The sequence below is a fragment of the Xiphophorus maculatus genome, chromosome 24, assembly GCF_002775205.1.
Source record: "Xiphophorus maculatus strain JP 163 A chromosome 24, X_maculatus-5.0-male, whole genome shotgun sequence".
Lineage (NCBI taxonomy): Eukaryota > Metazoa > Chordata > Actinopteri > Cyprinodontiformes > Poeciliidae > Xiphophorus > Xiphophorus maculatus.
In genome coordinates, this window is record NC_036466.1 from 5,375,374 (window position 1) to 5,388,644 (window position 13,271).

Sequence of the window (13,271 nt, forward strand, 5' to 3'; positions counted from 1 at the left end):
ATATTGACAGTGAAATAATGAAAAGCTCAATTATTCAAGAAGGTACAACTGCTGGTGAGATTTCTTTGGAGGTGCCATTGCAATGTAATGTTTTTGCTTGTTTGTTGTTTCCATTTCATCATGTAAAGTACTTTGAGTTGGCTTGTTGTTGCTGAGCTGTACAATTTTCAGCAAATGGGTCTTGTTGTGTAAACGTCGACAAGTAACTTTCCATTTCAAATCTGTAAGTTTCCACTGGTGCAGGAAGGTGTCCTGTGATTGGCTGGTGGTGTTTAATTGATGTCACAAGGGTTTCTCTGACATCAATGGTTCGTGGTTGTTTTGTGGTTTTTTGTGGGGTTTTTTTTATTTTAGATGGAAATTAAGAAAATCTTGAAAAGTAGGAAGGTCAAAAGTAAAACCAAAAGTGTGGTCAAGGATTAGAGTACCCAAATAAGTCCGTGCATGCCAACAGTGTGTTCACATCGATGCCATTTAATCAGTCTCTGTCAGAACATCGGATCAAAAACCTTCAATATTTTCCATTTCCTCTGATTCACTGAACCCAGTCAAAGTACTTATGTTCAAAATAAACAAAAATGTTAAATTTCAGAGCCTGTACACTCAATAGTGTTAATTTCAGTCTTATTTTTATTGTGTTGGACATTCTGGAAAATATGTCAAAAGTTGCGAGCAATAGAAATTTTAATAAAAACTACTCGTCTGGGTTACAGCTCACAATGATGTTTTGCGATCAAGACAATCACACTTGCATCCATCAGTGTAGGTTTTAAAGTAAATACCTTAAGGATCATCAGATTTTACATTTGTTCTTAGAAAATTACACAGTACCTGAATGAAATTGCTTTTACAATGTGTACAGAAAATCTTTAAAAATAGATGATTTGCTTTAGCTGTGATCTGTAAGAGCAACGCACATTACTGTTGTTAGACGCATGTGACAAAATATAAAGTGCTGGTGGTGTCAGGCCGGCTGCCAGCACTCCAAGATGTACAGCAACCAACTATAGTCAATATCATGATAGAGAAGCATTTTAAAAAGTTTTGTGTATGACTTGGAAGTATTAATATCTGAAGTGGGGTAAGTGCACTATATGCCACAACATGGTGTCATAAAATTACAGTAAATTCAGGGAGATAAGGAATAAATTTAGGAGCAGTACCTCGTTTTAAGAGAATTTTTGCTGTCTATAAGGAGAAATACAAATAAAGAAAGATCCCAATCACACAAATCAATACCAGTGCTGTGTTTAGTATGATTCTGGTTCTGGGAGGTTCATAAAGAAGCTTATTTACAATCCTCTCCTGCTCCTGAGCTGTAATGACCCGACTCTGCGAAGATTTCTTCCGGCGGCCACAAATACCCCCACAAACTTTCGCAGAGTCTCCTCCTTCCCCCAAACGGCACTCCTTCCCCTCTTCCACATCCTTCACTTCTCTCCCATCTCCCTCGCCCTCCAGCATAGGCTCAGCTATCAGATTATACGAGTCATTCTGTAGTGATGACCGGGCTGGGATTATGTTCCCATTGGCCGATTGAGTGTTTTCATCTCTACCATCAGTGCTCCTAAGCTTCGTTTGGTGGCTATGGAGCGTTTCTTCACCAACAACACCACCTCCATTTTCAGTCACGTTTGTTTTGTTAAGGTTTTCTTCACCTTGATCTATTGCTAGTGTGTTAAACTTCATTCTCTGCCTTAACCCCCACAGAGTGGTAGTTCTGATTAGCTGTTTTTCCGGCGGAGGCGTGCAGAGACTCACGACGATAGTCGTTATAGCTGAAACCCAAAACAAGATGGCCGCCACATACATGAAATGGATTTGTTTGATGAAGGACGGCCGCTCATCCGGCTGGCCGCAGTACGGTTCTCTGTAAACTACGGCTAAGAGTAACCGCAGAGCGCCAAGAGCAGAGCCTACCACTCCACCCCAGAAGGCACCGGTCTCGTTGCAGCGCTGCCACAGAACACCGAGCAGGAATAGCGCTGCCACAGGGGGCGTTAAATAATCAGACACCTCTTGGATATAATAAAACATCTGTCCCCCTTGCATTTCGATGACAACCGGCACCCAAGCGATACTGAGGGCCACCATAAGGATGACAAAAAGCCTGCCGGTTATCACCAGCTCCTTGGGCGACGTGTCCTTTCGCAGCATTTTGTAAATGTCCAGCGTGAATATGGTGCTCGCAGAGTTGAAGATAGAGTCCAAGTCGCTCATCAAAGCAGCAATCATGGCCGCCATCATCAAGCCGCGAAGTCCGACAGGCATCACCGACATGACGAGGCGAGGGTACGCCACGTTGCTGCAGCCGGCGGCAGAACCGCACACCTGCATGCAGTGGTCTGGGCCGATGCACGCCAACTGGTCAGTAAATAAGACCCTGGAAATCATCCCTGGAATTTAGATAAACACACACAGGAGGTTATGGATGATTCAAGCAGTTGGGATTTAGTTCATCAAAATGCAATAAGATGTCTCTACCTGGCATGACCATGACAAACATGGGGAGAGTTTTGAGGAAACCTGCCATGATGGTTGACCCTTTGGCATGAACAATGTTCTTTGCGGCCAGAACTCGTTGTACGATCACCTGATCTGCACACCAGTACCTGGAATGCATGTTTTGAAGTTGTTTAATAGGGAAGCAACATTTGAAAAAGCAAACAAATCATCCATTTTTTGGTAAACTAGAAGTCAAATCAAGCAAGCACTGACTCTGGTTTAACACAAGAAATCACTGGTAAAATAAATCACAAAACATGGCAAACAAACACAGTTTTCTTTTTTATACACTCTGGCTTTCATAGAGTGCCAGTATAAATAAAATCATTTAAACATAATCTCCAGATATCATCTGCATTTTAGGTCTCATTAACAAATTAAGACTTGGATTAGTTGTTTTTTTTACGCTGGCTCAGTGTAATGAGTTATAAGGCAGAAACTACAGGCGATGCTTAATTCTGCTTCAGTTGCTCATTGGGGTTGGATTGTGATTTAAAGTTAGACTGTTTTTGAGAAGTTTGTGGAATAGGAATTAAATGTAAGAGAGAAAAAGTACCAGATTGAGGCAGGCGTCTGACCCAGCAAGAAACCAGGCCAGGGCAGATCTGGATCTTTTGGGCCTCTCAGGATTTTCAGAGCATTTGCTTTTGGGTGGAGATGATGCTTACAGGATTCAGAATATGTCAGATTAGGTGAAGACAGAAGAATGGCAGTGATGTTTGGACTGGCCTGCATGTACTTTTCTTTTAGCCCTAAAACGGACAAAAGAAGCCAAGCATTAGCATCCATCACTTTAGCTGTAAATTGATTTAAAAAAAGAAAAAAAAAGTATAACTCTGTGGAAAAAGTGACAGAAGCAAAACCTTCAAGGCCTCCGACTTTGGCGAAGCCGATGCCTGTCAGACAGAGCGCTCCGACGATCATCATAATTGCTTGGACTGTGTCTGTGTAGATGACAGCGACCAGACCTCCAGTGACTGTCAGCGCAGCTGTCATGACGATGAGGACGATGATGGAAACATAAAGGTTCCACCCTAAGGATTCCTGGATGAACAAGGCACCCGAATAGAGGTCCACAGACAACTTGGTGAAGATGTAAAGCACCAGAGTCAAAGCCGCAAAATACACTTTCAGGCGCTTCCCTCCGAAACGCTTGCACAGGTACTCTGGCATGGTGTAGACTTGACAGTGAATGTACACAGGGATGAACACCCAACCCAGTAACTGAAGCAGCAGTAGAGCGTTGAATTCCCACGCAGCCACGCTAAACCCGCTAGCGGCCCCTGACCCGGCGAGTCCAATGAAATGCTCAGTTCCAATGTTGCTGACGAAGAGAGACGCTCCCACGGCGAACCAGTTCATGGAGCGACCAGCCAGGAAGTAGCCGCTCACAGTGTCTCGGTTGGATTTTCGCATTGCCGCGAAGCCGATCCCCAGCACCAGGATGAAGTAAATTACGATGACAACAATGTCTGCTGCTTCCATGGTGGCATTTGTAGCCATGGTTGAAGACTTCTTAGATCGCTTAGATGACCTATCTTTTGAGCCAATCAGACAAAGTTTTGATCTGCATTTACAGAAACAATGACCTAAGATATAATTTCCCGAATCACATGTAAGAATCTGATTTTGCAATTAACTTCTGAGCTTTAGTAGTTAATGGCTCGCTTTGGAAAGTCGGCGTGGCTTAACATTTATCAGCTCACAGAAAGGTTGGTGGATGGTTTCATCAAATCAGGAGAAAGTTCACATCCTGCAAGAAAAATACAAACACGATTGAATAGTGTTTAGTAGGATTGCGTAGACCTAAGCATTGCACCAAACATTTCACTCTAATCCTATAAAGTGGTCTGAATCAATAGCTCAATAGGCTTTTCTTTGAACTTCGACTGGTTTCTCACTCATCTTACTACCAGTGGCATCGCATCGTGCAGCTTATGCTAAAATAAACCGCACAGCATGCAGCGACCAGCCAGGAAGGCTCTGTGTTGGCATAGTTACTTTGAAAAAGTAACTTAGTTAATTACTCATTACTTGATTTGGAAAGTAACTAAGATAGATTACCAGTAACTAAAAAAGTTACTGGTAATCTATTGAAAGTCATACTTCAATATGACTTTGAAAACACCCACATCAAAAATATGTAGTTAAATAAACCACATTATAGCTGTTAATTTTTTTACTTTACTCTACAAACTGAAACGCCAAAGCCAAAAGCCCAGAGGACCACAAATAGTTGATTACACAAAAGTGTGACTCTTTGAAATCATAATATGAACACGTTGGAGTTGCTGCTCTGCTGTTTGAAAGAGCCGTGGAAGAAAGATCAAAAGAAGTCAACTGAAAGTGAAAACCCTGTGGTTTGTCAAATAAGATTACACCAGATTATTAGCATCTGGTTTTCCTGCAGATGGGCACAAGCTGCAGTCTCAACGCAAATCTAACTTCAACAGAACTAAAACCAAGCATGAATGAATTGCTGTGTGTTATCTAGTGACATTTTGGTATCTTAGTACAAAAATGTTAAAGGGTTTACCTTAGCGAATTACCTCAACTCTAAGTGATACTTCTTGAATTTACAGGCTAAAAAAAAAATTGTTTATTTAGGTCTGGAGCTTTAGAAGCGCAAAGTCGACGGGAAACAACCTCAGGTTTGTAAATGGCATCCTGCTGCAGGAAATGCTACAAGGTGGACATACTCTCCATAAGAGATAATTTGTAGAAAATCGAGTTAACTGGGCAGGAATATGCACTGAAATGAAAGTGCACATTCAGAAATTTTCCGCAGTTCTGGAAAATTTCCGAGTGAATTTTCCAGGAATAAGTTTCCGCATTTGCAAACGTGGGCTCTAATTACAGCAACACCTGAGCGTTTACTCAGCTGTGAAGGTTTTCAGTGGCTACTGTCGACAGTTCTCAGATGGCCGTGAGTGAGAATGAGTGTTTGATTTCCACGCTGCAGCGAAGCTCAAAGCAATGTTCGGAAGACTTTAACTGCAAAAGTCTTGAAATAAAAAGGTGCGACACGTTTCTAAAAATAAGCAGTTGTTTGTAATTGAAACACTTAGAAAAACTCAGGTCAGCAGTGTCAGCTTTATTTTGCTATGTCAACAAGAGGGAATTTTGAAGTAATTTAAATGTCAAAATTCTGTTCTAACTTCTTGTATAGCTAGCTGTGCTACACTGCTCGTACCAACTTTACACAACACAAACAACAGGTGGAGATTGAGATTTGACTGATTTATTGTCGTTCTCTAAAGCTGTACTACGTAAAACAAAAAGTTAAGATATCAAGGAAGGACGCAACAAAGATGGGGATGATGGCATAATTCTAAAACGAAACAAAACTATCACAAAAAATAAACATAAAAATAGAATAAATATTGTTGGGACTTCTTATGAGTTTGAACAAACTAAAAAAACTTTGGAGTATTTTTATGACAAAACGCACTGCTTCTGCATATTATAATCAATGAAAATGGTCCATGTTGGGTTCTTCCAGCTTGAAGTTTCATTAACATCTACCAACTCACGGTTCTGATTAAAAGTGGCTATTTTGTCTCTTGTAACTTACAAGAGAATAGGTGCATATGTCACAGAAATGTAAGAATTATCTCAATGCATTCTGAAACTCTTCTAGGAGACCAAGAGGGAACTCACCGGCTGAATGCAACATATATATGAGACTTACCTTAGTTTCTTTTAACACATAGTTCACAGGTGGAGTGGTTGGAGCCCCTCTGCGCAGGGAACTACCGGGTCCCTCAGGTTATAGGAGACAGAGCTCCGCCCACAGCAGCAGCATCGTCACCTGAGTAGGCCGTGAGGATGGGGTGGGAGGAGACCCACGACGCTGCAAAACCCGAGAAAGCTCTCATTTATTTCTGTGGTCAGGAGAGTGAACGCAAACGGGAAACCCCTCATGACCTTCAGCCTACTAAAAATCACCGCAGCTGCTTTTAAACTGCTTCCTGAACAACAATACATCCGTCACCTGTTGTCCTCTATAAGTAAAATGTTCACGGGTGATTTAAACCACTAAAACAAAAGTTGATGTAGTGACATAAATAATTGTAGACACTGAAACATTGGTTAAATGTACATAAATTGAGTCGCTACTTACAGTTTTAAGTCAATATTAAAGATGTGATTTCGCATCCCACACCTGGGCAAGAACTAATGCGCCCTCTAGTGTTACATTTTGTTTTTACATATTTGTCGAGATTAGTTGTCCGCAGCTTCGTAAGTGGTTTACAATTTACATCCTGTCCATAATGTGATAGACAGACATAATGCTCCATATAAATTAAAAATACAAACACTTGATTATAAATTCACTGACCGGCTAACCCAGGCCTTTCTGTAAGATACTTTTCCTTTGCAAAATCTAGAGATCAGAGAGATTTTCTTTTGCTGTTATATATTTTTCATTCTTCTTTCAAGGCATTTTGGCTGTTTTGTATATCATATATCTCCAAATTAGTCCTCGGATTAGCCTAAAATAAAATATTACAATGTTGTGCCCCATTAAAAACCATTAAAGATCTAATTTTTAAGCCCACAATTACATTAGCCTACATTAAAGCATTTTGATGAAATAAGATTATTGGCCACCAATAATTTATGTTCACATTTGACCACCAGGAGGCGCTGTGTCGCCGTTTTTCTTTTAATTTTGTTGGTGGTACTGGCCTAACAATATTACCTGCTCAAAAACTCCAAAATAATATTAGTCAACAGGTTTGTAAAAGCAAATATTGTTTGCGAATTAACATTTCTCTTCCCTATATGTCCTTGATCACTTCATCTAGTAATCTCAATGTACAGTAGATTATTGCCGTTTCACAACTTGGCCTGTAGATGGTGATAATCCCATGTTAAATGAAGAGAAATTATTTAGAATATTATTGTATGTGGGGCTTATTTTTAAGATAATTTGGACTCTTTAAGGTCGATTATTTCAACAAAACTACAGTTTGAAAATGACTGAACCTTGGACTTGTGGACTGACTGGAAACTATAAGCCCATCTAGATGTGTGTGTGTGTGTGTTTTTTTAATTATTTCACTACAGGCTTTGAACATCTTGTCAAACGCCTGAAAAAAGAGAGGCAATGCTTATTTTTTTTTCTTCACCCATCAAAAATTCATGGACATATTTTTTTTTGTTGTTGCTGTAAAAGCACCGAAATGAAATTTAAGGAAGTGGCAGTGTCAATCAAATGTGCAGAGACGGCCTTCCCTGCTGAGAAAAACAAAAACAAAAACAACGCATCACATTAAAAACAGTTGCATCCTTCAGCAACGCCGCAAGTCCTCAATGCTTCGGCTGGGATGATTGACAGACACAAACAGCTAAACACAACTCCGTTTATACTCTGAGCTGATAGCCGTGGACTTCAGATTAATAAGACACCATATTATCGTTAAAGGAATAACAGGAAGATAAGGAGTTGATGGTAAAAAATGGTAAATTTCCTACCTGAGGGGGCAGGGGCAGGAGAGATTTCTTGAGAGAGAAGACCAGAAGCACCATTCTTCCGAACGGAGCTGTGGCTTGAGGAGTTGCTGGCGACAGCAGATGGCAAAGGGAATCAAAGGCAGACGGAAAAGGAAACAAAAAATATCACTCCCAACATGTTTATCGTCGTCAAGGAGAGAGTGTGTATGTGTGTAAATGTGAGCGTGAGCAGGAAGATTTCCCCGGGGTTACTGAAAAACCTGATTAAATTTGGGAAAAACAGGAAGAAATGTGGAAGCGCCTACAGTCTCTGGTTTAGAATGAGGTTGTACACCGTTTAGGATGTCACATAATACAACAATTGACATTTTAACCTTAGATTGAGAAATGGTATGCATGCAGGCTATTTTATTTTATGCTACATCCAGCAATATCCTGTTCATTAGATAGCATATGAAAGATAGATTGTGACAAAATGCTGAAGGATGAACCCATTGTTATTTTCATCACTGACCCAAAGTACTGCTACTTGAGAATGTTACAGGAAACATTCTTAAAACATGACACCTCCACCACCGTGTCTCATGCTTGTAACCATGCTTTTGCTTTTAAAAACAAAATGTGTCTCACTTAAACCATCAAGGGTTGTTTTTGGGATCCATTTTTCACTAATGCCCTTATTGTCCTTGCGTGTTGATGTTTAAGATTTCCCTGTTTCTCTAGAACAGCATTGCTACTTTCTAAATGTCATTACTGATGTTAAAGGGATATTTTGGTGGGGTTAAAGTTAGGAGTAAAAAAGAAAAGGTTCAGTGTAAAAGTTGGACTTTCTGTGTTTTATCTCAGCTGCTTTTCCCATAGGAACTATTCCAGACTCTCTCCTTCTAAATTAGCTCTTTCTTCAGTGGGCGGTGCCATTGATTGTCATCGCTGCTAACAGTGAAATAAGTCGTAAAAAATCTTTATAATCCTATGTCAGTACTACTGCATGAATGATGGCATTGTTGCCATGGTAAAATGTGTGAGAAAGCGTGAAGTGGACTGTACCGAGGAGACAGTAAGGGTATTTTGGTGTGGTGTGTTTGACAGAGAAGCTGCTGAAACACACACTCGCGGCTTTGTGACCTCAGCAAATAAACCTCTGACAGACTGAGGCACTGTGGGACTCTCTCACAGTCTGAAGCAAAAGTGCGAGTCAGAAAATACTGAGACAGAAAATGAGCATCCACAGAAATAAGACGTTCAAACTTTTCTTCCCTTTGTGGGAAAAGCAAAATCTCAACAGAGACCCACATTTAACAGCTATCCTTCAAGTGCTGACATAGAGAGGTCTAAGCAAGACACATGTCAAGAAAGAAAAATAAAAATAGCCGCTTGCTTGATGCAGACAGGCTGCAGACTGCGTCAGTGTGGACAGGATCTCAGGTAGAGTGAGGAAATCTAAGCGCAGAAGGCACGAAGGATTATTGAATGACCTTGACCTTTCAGTTTCTCTCCAGGGCAGCACTTCATGACGAACCCTCCACACCACAGCCATCCATAAACCCACGTGGACATCGAAGAATCTTGGCAAAACATTGTCACTCAGCAGAGTCGCCTATTCCATGCGCAACGTAACCTGAAACTGTACGACGCGAGGAGAAAGCCGCTGGTCACTCCTGCACAGCAACGCCGTTTTCCTTCGCTGGAAAACTTGATTTGGTCTTTTGTAAATTGAGGTTCGGGTTCATGGCTTAAGTGGAGGTCAGTTATTTTCTTCTCCAGGATCCTGTGGTTATTTCGGCAGGACGTTTCAGGACGTCAATCTGCGCGACCTACAGCAGGGTGACTTCATAGACAAAGTGGATTTGATTGACTGCCCTGCCTGCAGGCATCACATAGAGCAGCCACCCCAGAGGGTTGAGCCATGGAAATTTTGTCCATGGCAAGTATGGATGCTTTCCCTTTGAACAACCACATCTGCAAAGACATTAAAGTCTTTCTTTTATATATATAAATATATATATATGTGTTCCTGTATCTGAAAACTCGCAGAGAAGGAAAGCAAACAGAGCGACAGGAAGCTTCGGTCTAACGTCTTCCGCTTTCTTCTGTTTCTGAAACACCTTCATTGTCCTTTCCCCACAGTTTCTCTCGGTTATTTTAAATATAGGCATCTTATCGTCTGGGGAGCATTCGATCCTATATCACACACACACCCCGACTTCAACACACTCGCGCAAATATGCTGACAACCGAATGCCAGCGCAGCATTTTCTCCAAGAGCAAAGACAGAACTTGACAGATGGATGCGGGAGTATAAATCAAATCCTTCCTTTATTCTTGTCGGTTTTTTTGTTTTCTTCTGTAACCTCGCATATGAACCACTATTCAGAAATATTCCATATTATCTGAATGGGTTTGGTTTCGTATGTATAATGACACAGTGCAAGAATCAGACTTTCTGTTGAAGAGTGATTCTCATATGGAAGTGAGCTGGATGTGGTGGAAGGGGTTGATGCCAAGAGTTGTGACCTGATGATCATTGGCGGTCATGGCAACAACCAGAGGACCTATTAGCGACTCCAGCAGTGTGGCAAGCAGCTGATCTAAGGATGGAGGTATTAGATCAGGTTCTGGGAGCATCTGAAACACTAAAGAGTTGAATTGTTGGCCCGTTTGTTTGGTGGCAGAAACAAAAACTGGTGTGGGAATTTAAGTTGATATCGAGAAAGTCCTGGAAAATGTATTGAGTACTTAGAAAGAGAAGATAAGGACATCCCACAGCCATCTTTGGTTAAGACTGAAGACTTGGACTGGAGGTGAAAAAAGTATTTTGAGGATCCGGTCACAATGTCCTAGCTAAAGGAGGCAGAGATAAAACTAACCATTTGTTAGTTTTAAAGCTATGCAGACGTTGCTAGAAAATCCTGAAAGAAACTGGGAAAGGCCTAAACTTTCCCACCCTGCAGCGTTTTTATTAGAAATAAGATTATCTGTAAAGTAATAAAATAAAAATCTAATTCCTGTTCTGAATCAATATAGTTTCAACGCAGCAGGCACTCCTCCGGTCCCTCCTGCCTGCGTCGGGTAGAAGCGAACATCTGCCTGTTTTTTATTTTAATTAGCCTAACTATTTGGAAGATAAAGGGCACTCAGGAGGAAAATTAATAGAGATAATGAAACATAGAAATAAAATATTCAACAAATCATTTTCGAATCTAAGGGGAAATCAAAGGGAGGCTGCGGTTTGTAGTTTTTAAAAAGACAGAAAAAAAGGAGAACATTTCAAGAAAAAAAAGGTTGTTTTTCCAAATTAAAATGTACCAAGAAACTGAAAGCAGACGACATCCTGCAACCTGCGAGGCTAAGAGTGGATTCTGTGGTGCACAAAAAGTGGCAACGATCAACGAAAGAGTAAAAGGAAGACTGGAGGAGGACTCGCTAACCCTCCACCCGGCCTCTGTCTGGTCTCTCTGTGGGGTTAATCCAGTCATTCCTGGGTCCTCGCAGTCATCTGGACAATCTGAGTGACGAAGGGCAGTCAGCTGCTGTATGCGAGCAAGCTGACCTCAGTGACAGTGAATGCGCGTGGACTCAAATAACCTCGGCGCGCTGCGAATATTTATGCTCTTTGAGGCACAGTATAAATGCATCAGAGATACAAGTTAAGCATGTCGACGAGCTTTTTCTACTAAAGCACCGTATTAATCAGTTTGTCGTCTGCAAGCGTTGATAAAAACCAGGGGATTCGGCAGTCTGCGGGTCTGGTGCATGGAAGTTGTACGTTGACACGATGCCAAAATGGAAAAATATCAGCAATAACCCAAGAGAATAAACTTTTGCTACCTACAGTCATATCCTCACTGTGTGAAGTTAAATCAGATGAAATTTCTCTTGTTTTAGGTCAGTATGAATAGACAAAATTATTAGTAATTGATGTATTTGAAACCTATTATGCTTCCTTGAACAGGTTAAAATCCTTCCTAGATAATGACATTTTAGTTTGCTCAGTTCTGCCTATAGTTAGAGTTATTTTTAGGGCCTCCTGTCACTTTAAATCCATGTTAGCTGCTGCTGGCCACGCCCCCCGCAGCTCAATGTATACACTCGCACGTGAAAATGACAAAAAACAAATATGCAATTTTACAACTGTACGCCTTGGAAAAGCAGAAGTGGGGCCCCCTGCACAACCACCAAGGATGCAGAAAGTGGTTCCTGAACAACAAAACACTCGTCTTTTCCAGCAGCCATTGTACAGCACAGAGAGCTGCGACACCAAAAGCTGCTGGAGCTCCACTTGGGTTGCTAGGTGCTGATTTGTGACGTTACATTTTGGAGGTTTTGGAAATGGCTCGTTTTCCAAACAACAACAACAACAACAAAACCCGTTAACTTATTACCAACAAAGAGCCTGGGCTGTTTTCAGAAGCAGTTAAAGCTCAAATGTGAAAAGTGTGATTTTTTTCACACTTTAACGCAAGAACTGACATCATTAAAATAGATATATGACTGCCACAGATCTTTACATCATAGTTAAATGTTTAGTTTTAGTAAGAATAATAAATACCAACAGTGCTTTGCATTTGGAATGTAACTTCATAATAAACATATTGTTTCCACCACCAGCTGAGGCACTAATTACTGAATAACTACAGTCAAACTGAGGAAAGTCAGCCGCCTTTACACTATATGTACCTTAACTGGGGTTCAGAATGGATGTTGGTGTATTTTATTTTATTTTTTATTTTTTGGTGTAGGCTTTTCTTCTCGGGAAACCTTTAAGTGCGGCACCTGCAGGAAAACGTCTCAGTGATTCACACTCCTTGGACGTTTTAAACTCCACATTCAGAGCCTTAATGATTCATTACCGGCAAAACGCTGCAGCTGCAGAGAGCAGAGCGCTGAGGAAAAACATCCTCCGTCTCATCGCTGAAGTTATGTTTAGAACAGGTCCTCCGGTCATGGAGGCAAGTTGTTGAGGAGTTGCGGACCTCCAGCTGTGAGGGAGCCGAGACTGGTTTCACTGGGGGGGACGGGAGAGGAGAGGAGGGGCTTCCTGGTTGGATACTCACAGTTTGGTCCAATGAGGGTTAGGAAGACATCTGCTCGGATGTGAACAGAGAGCAGTTTGTGAAATAAACCACAGGGAGACTCACCTTTATGTCCGCGCAATCTGCGGGAGCCGTTCTGACTGGGAATTGGCGTCCCAAACTGGATTCCGTCGTCCTCGCCCTCCGTAATCACAAGGCGTCAGACCTGACACAGCGGAGGGATGCTGCGACAGGTTGGAGCAGGCGCAGGCGCAGGCGCAGGCGCAGGCGCAG

At 41.5% G+C, this 13,271-nt stretch overlaps 1 protein-coding gene across 1 annotated transcript; it reads right to left on the bottom strand.

Moving 5' to 3' along the window:
* Window positions 1-456: 456 nt before the first annotated feature.
* Window positions 457-12,886, bottom strand: LOC102234567 (sodium/myo-inositol cotransporter-like). Its single transcript, XM_005813104.3, has 7 exons — window positions 12,816-12,886; window positions 7,987-8,072; window positions 6,197-6,358; window positions 3,369-4,258; window positions 3,062-3,257; window positions 2,485-2,612; window positions 457-2,396 (listed from the first exon to the last, which is right to left on the bottom strand). The coding sequence occupies exons 4-7, from the start codon at window positions 4,006-4,008 to the stop codon at window positions 1,189-1,191; spliced, it is 2,172 nt and encodes a 723-aa protein (XP_005813161.2). The 5' UTR covers window positions 4,009-4,258; window positions 6,197-6,358; window positions 7,987-8,072; window positions 12,816-12,886; the 3' UTR covers window positions 457-1,188.
* Between the last annotated feature and the right edge of the window lie 385 nt (window positions 12,887-13,271).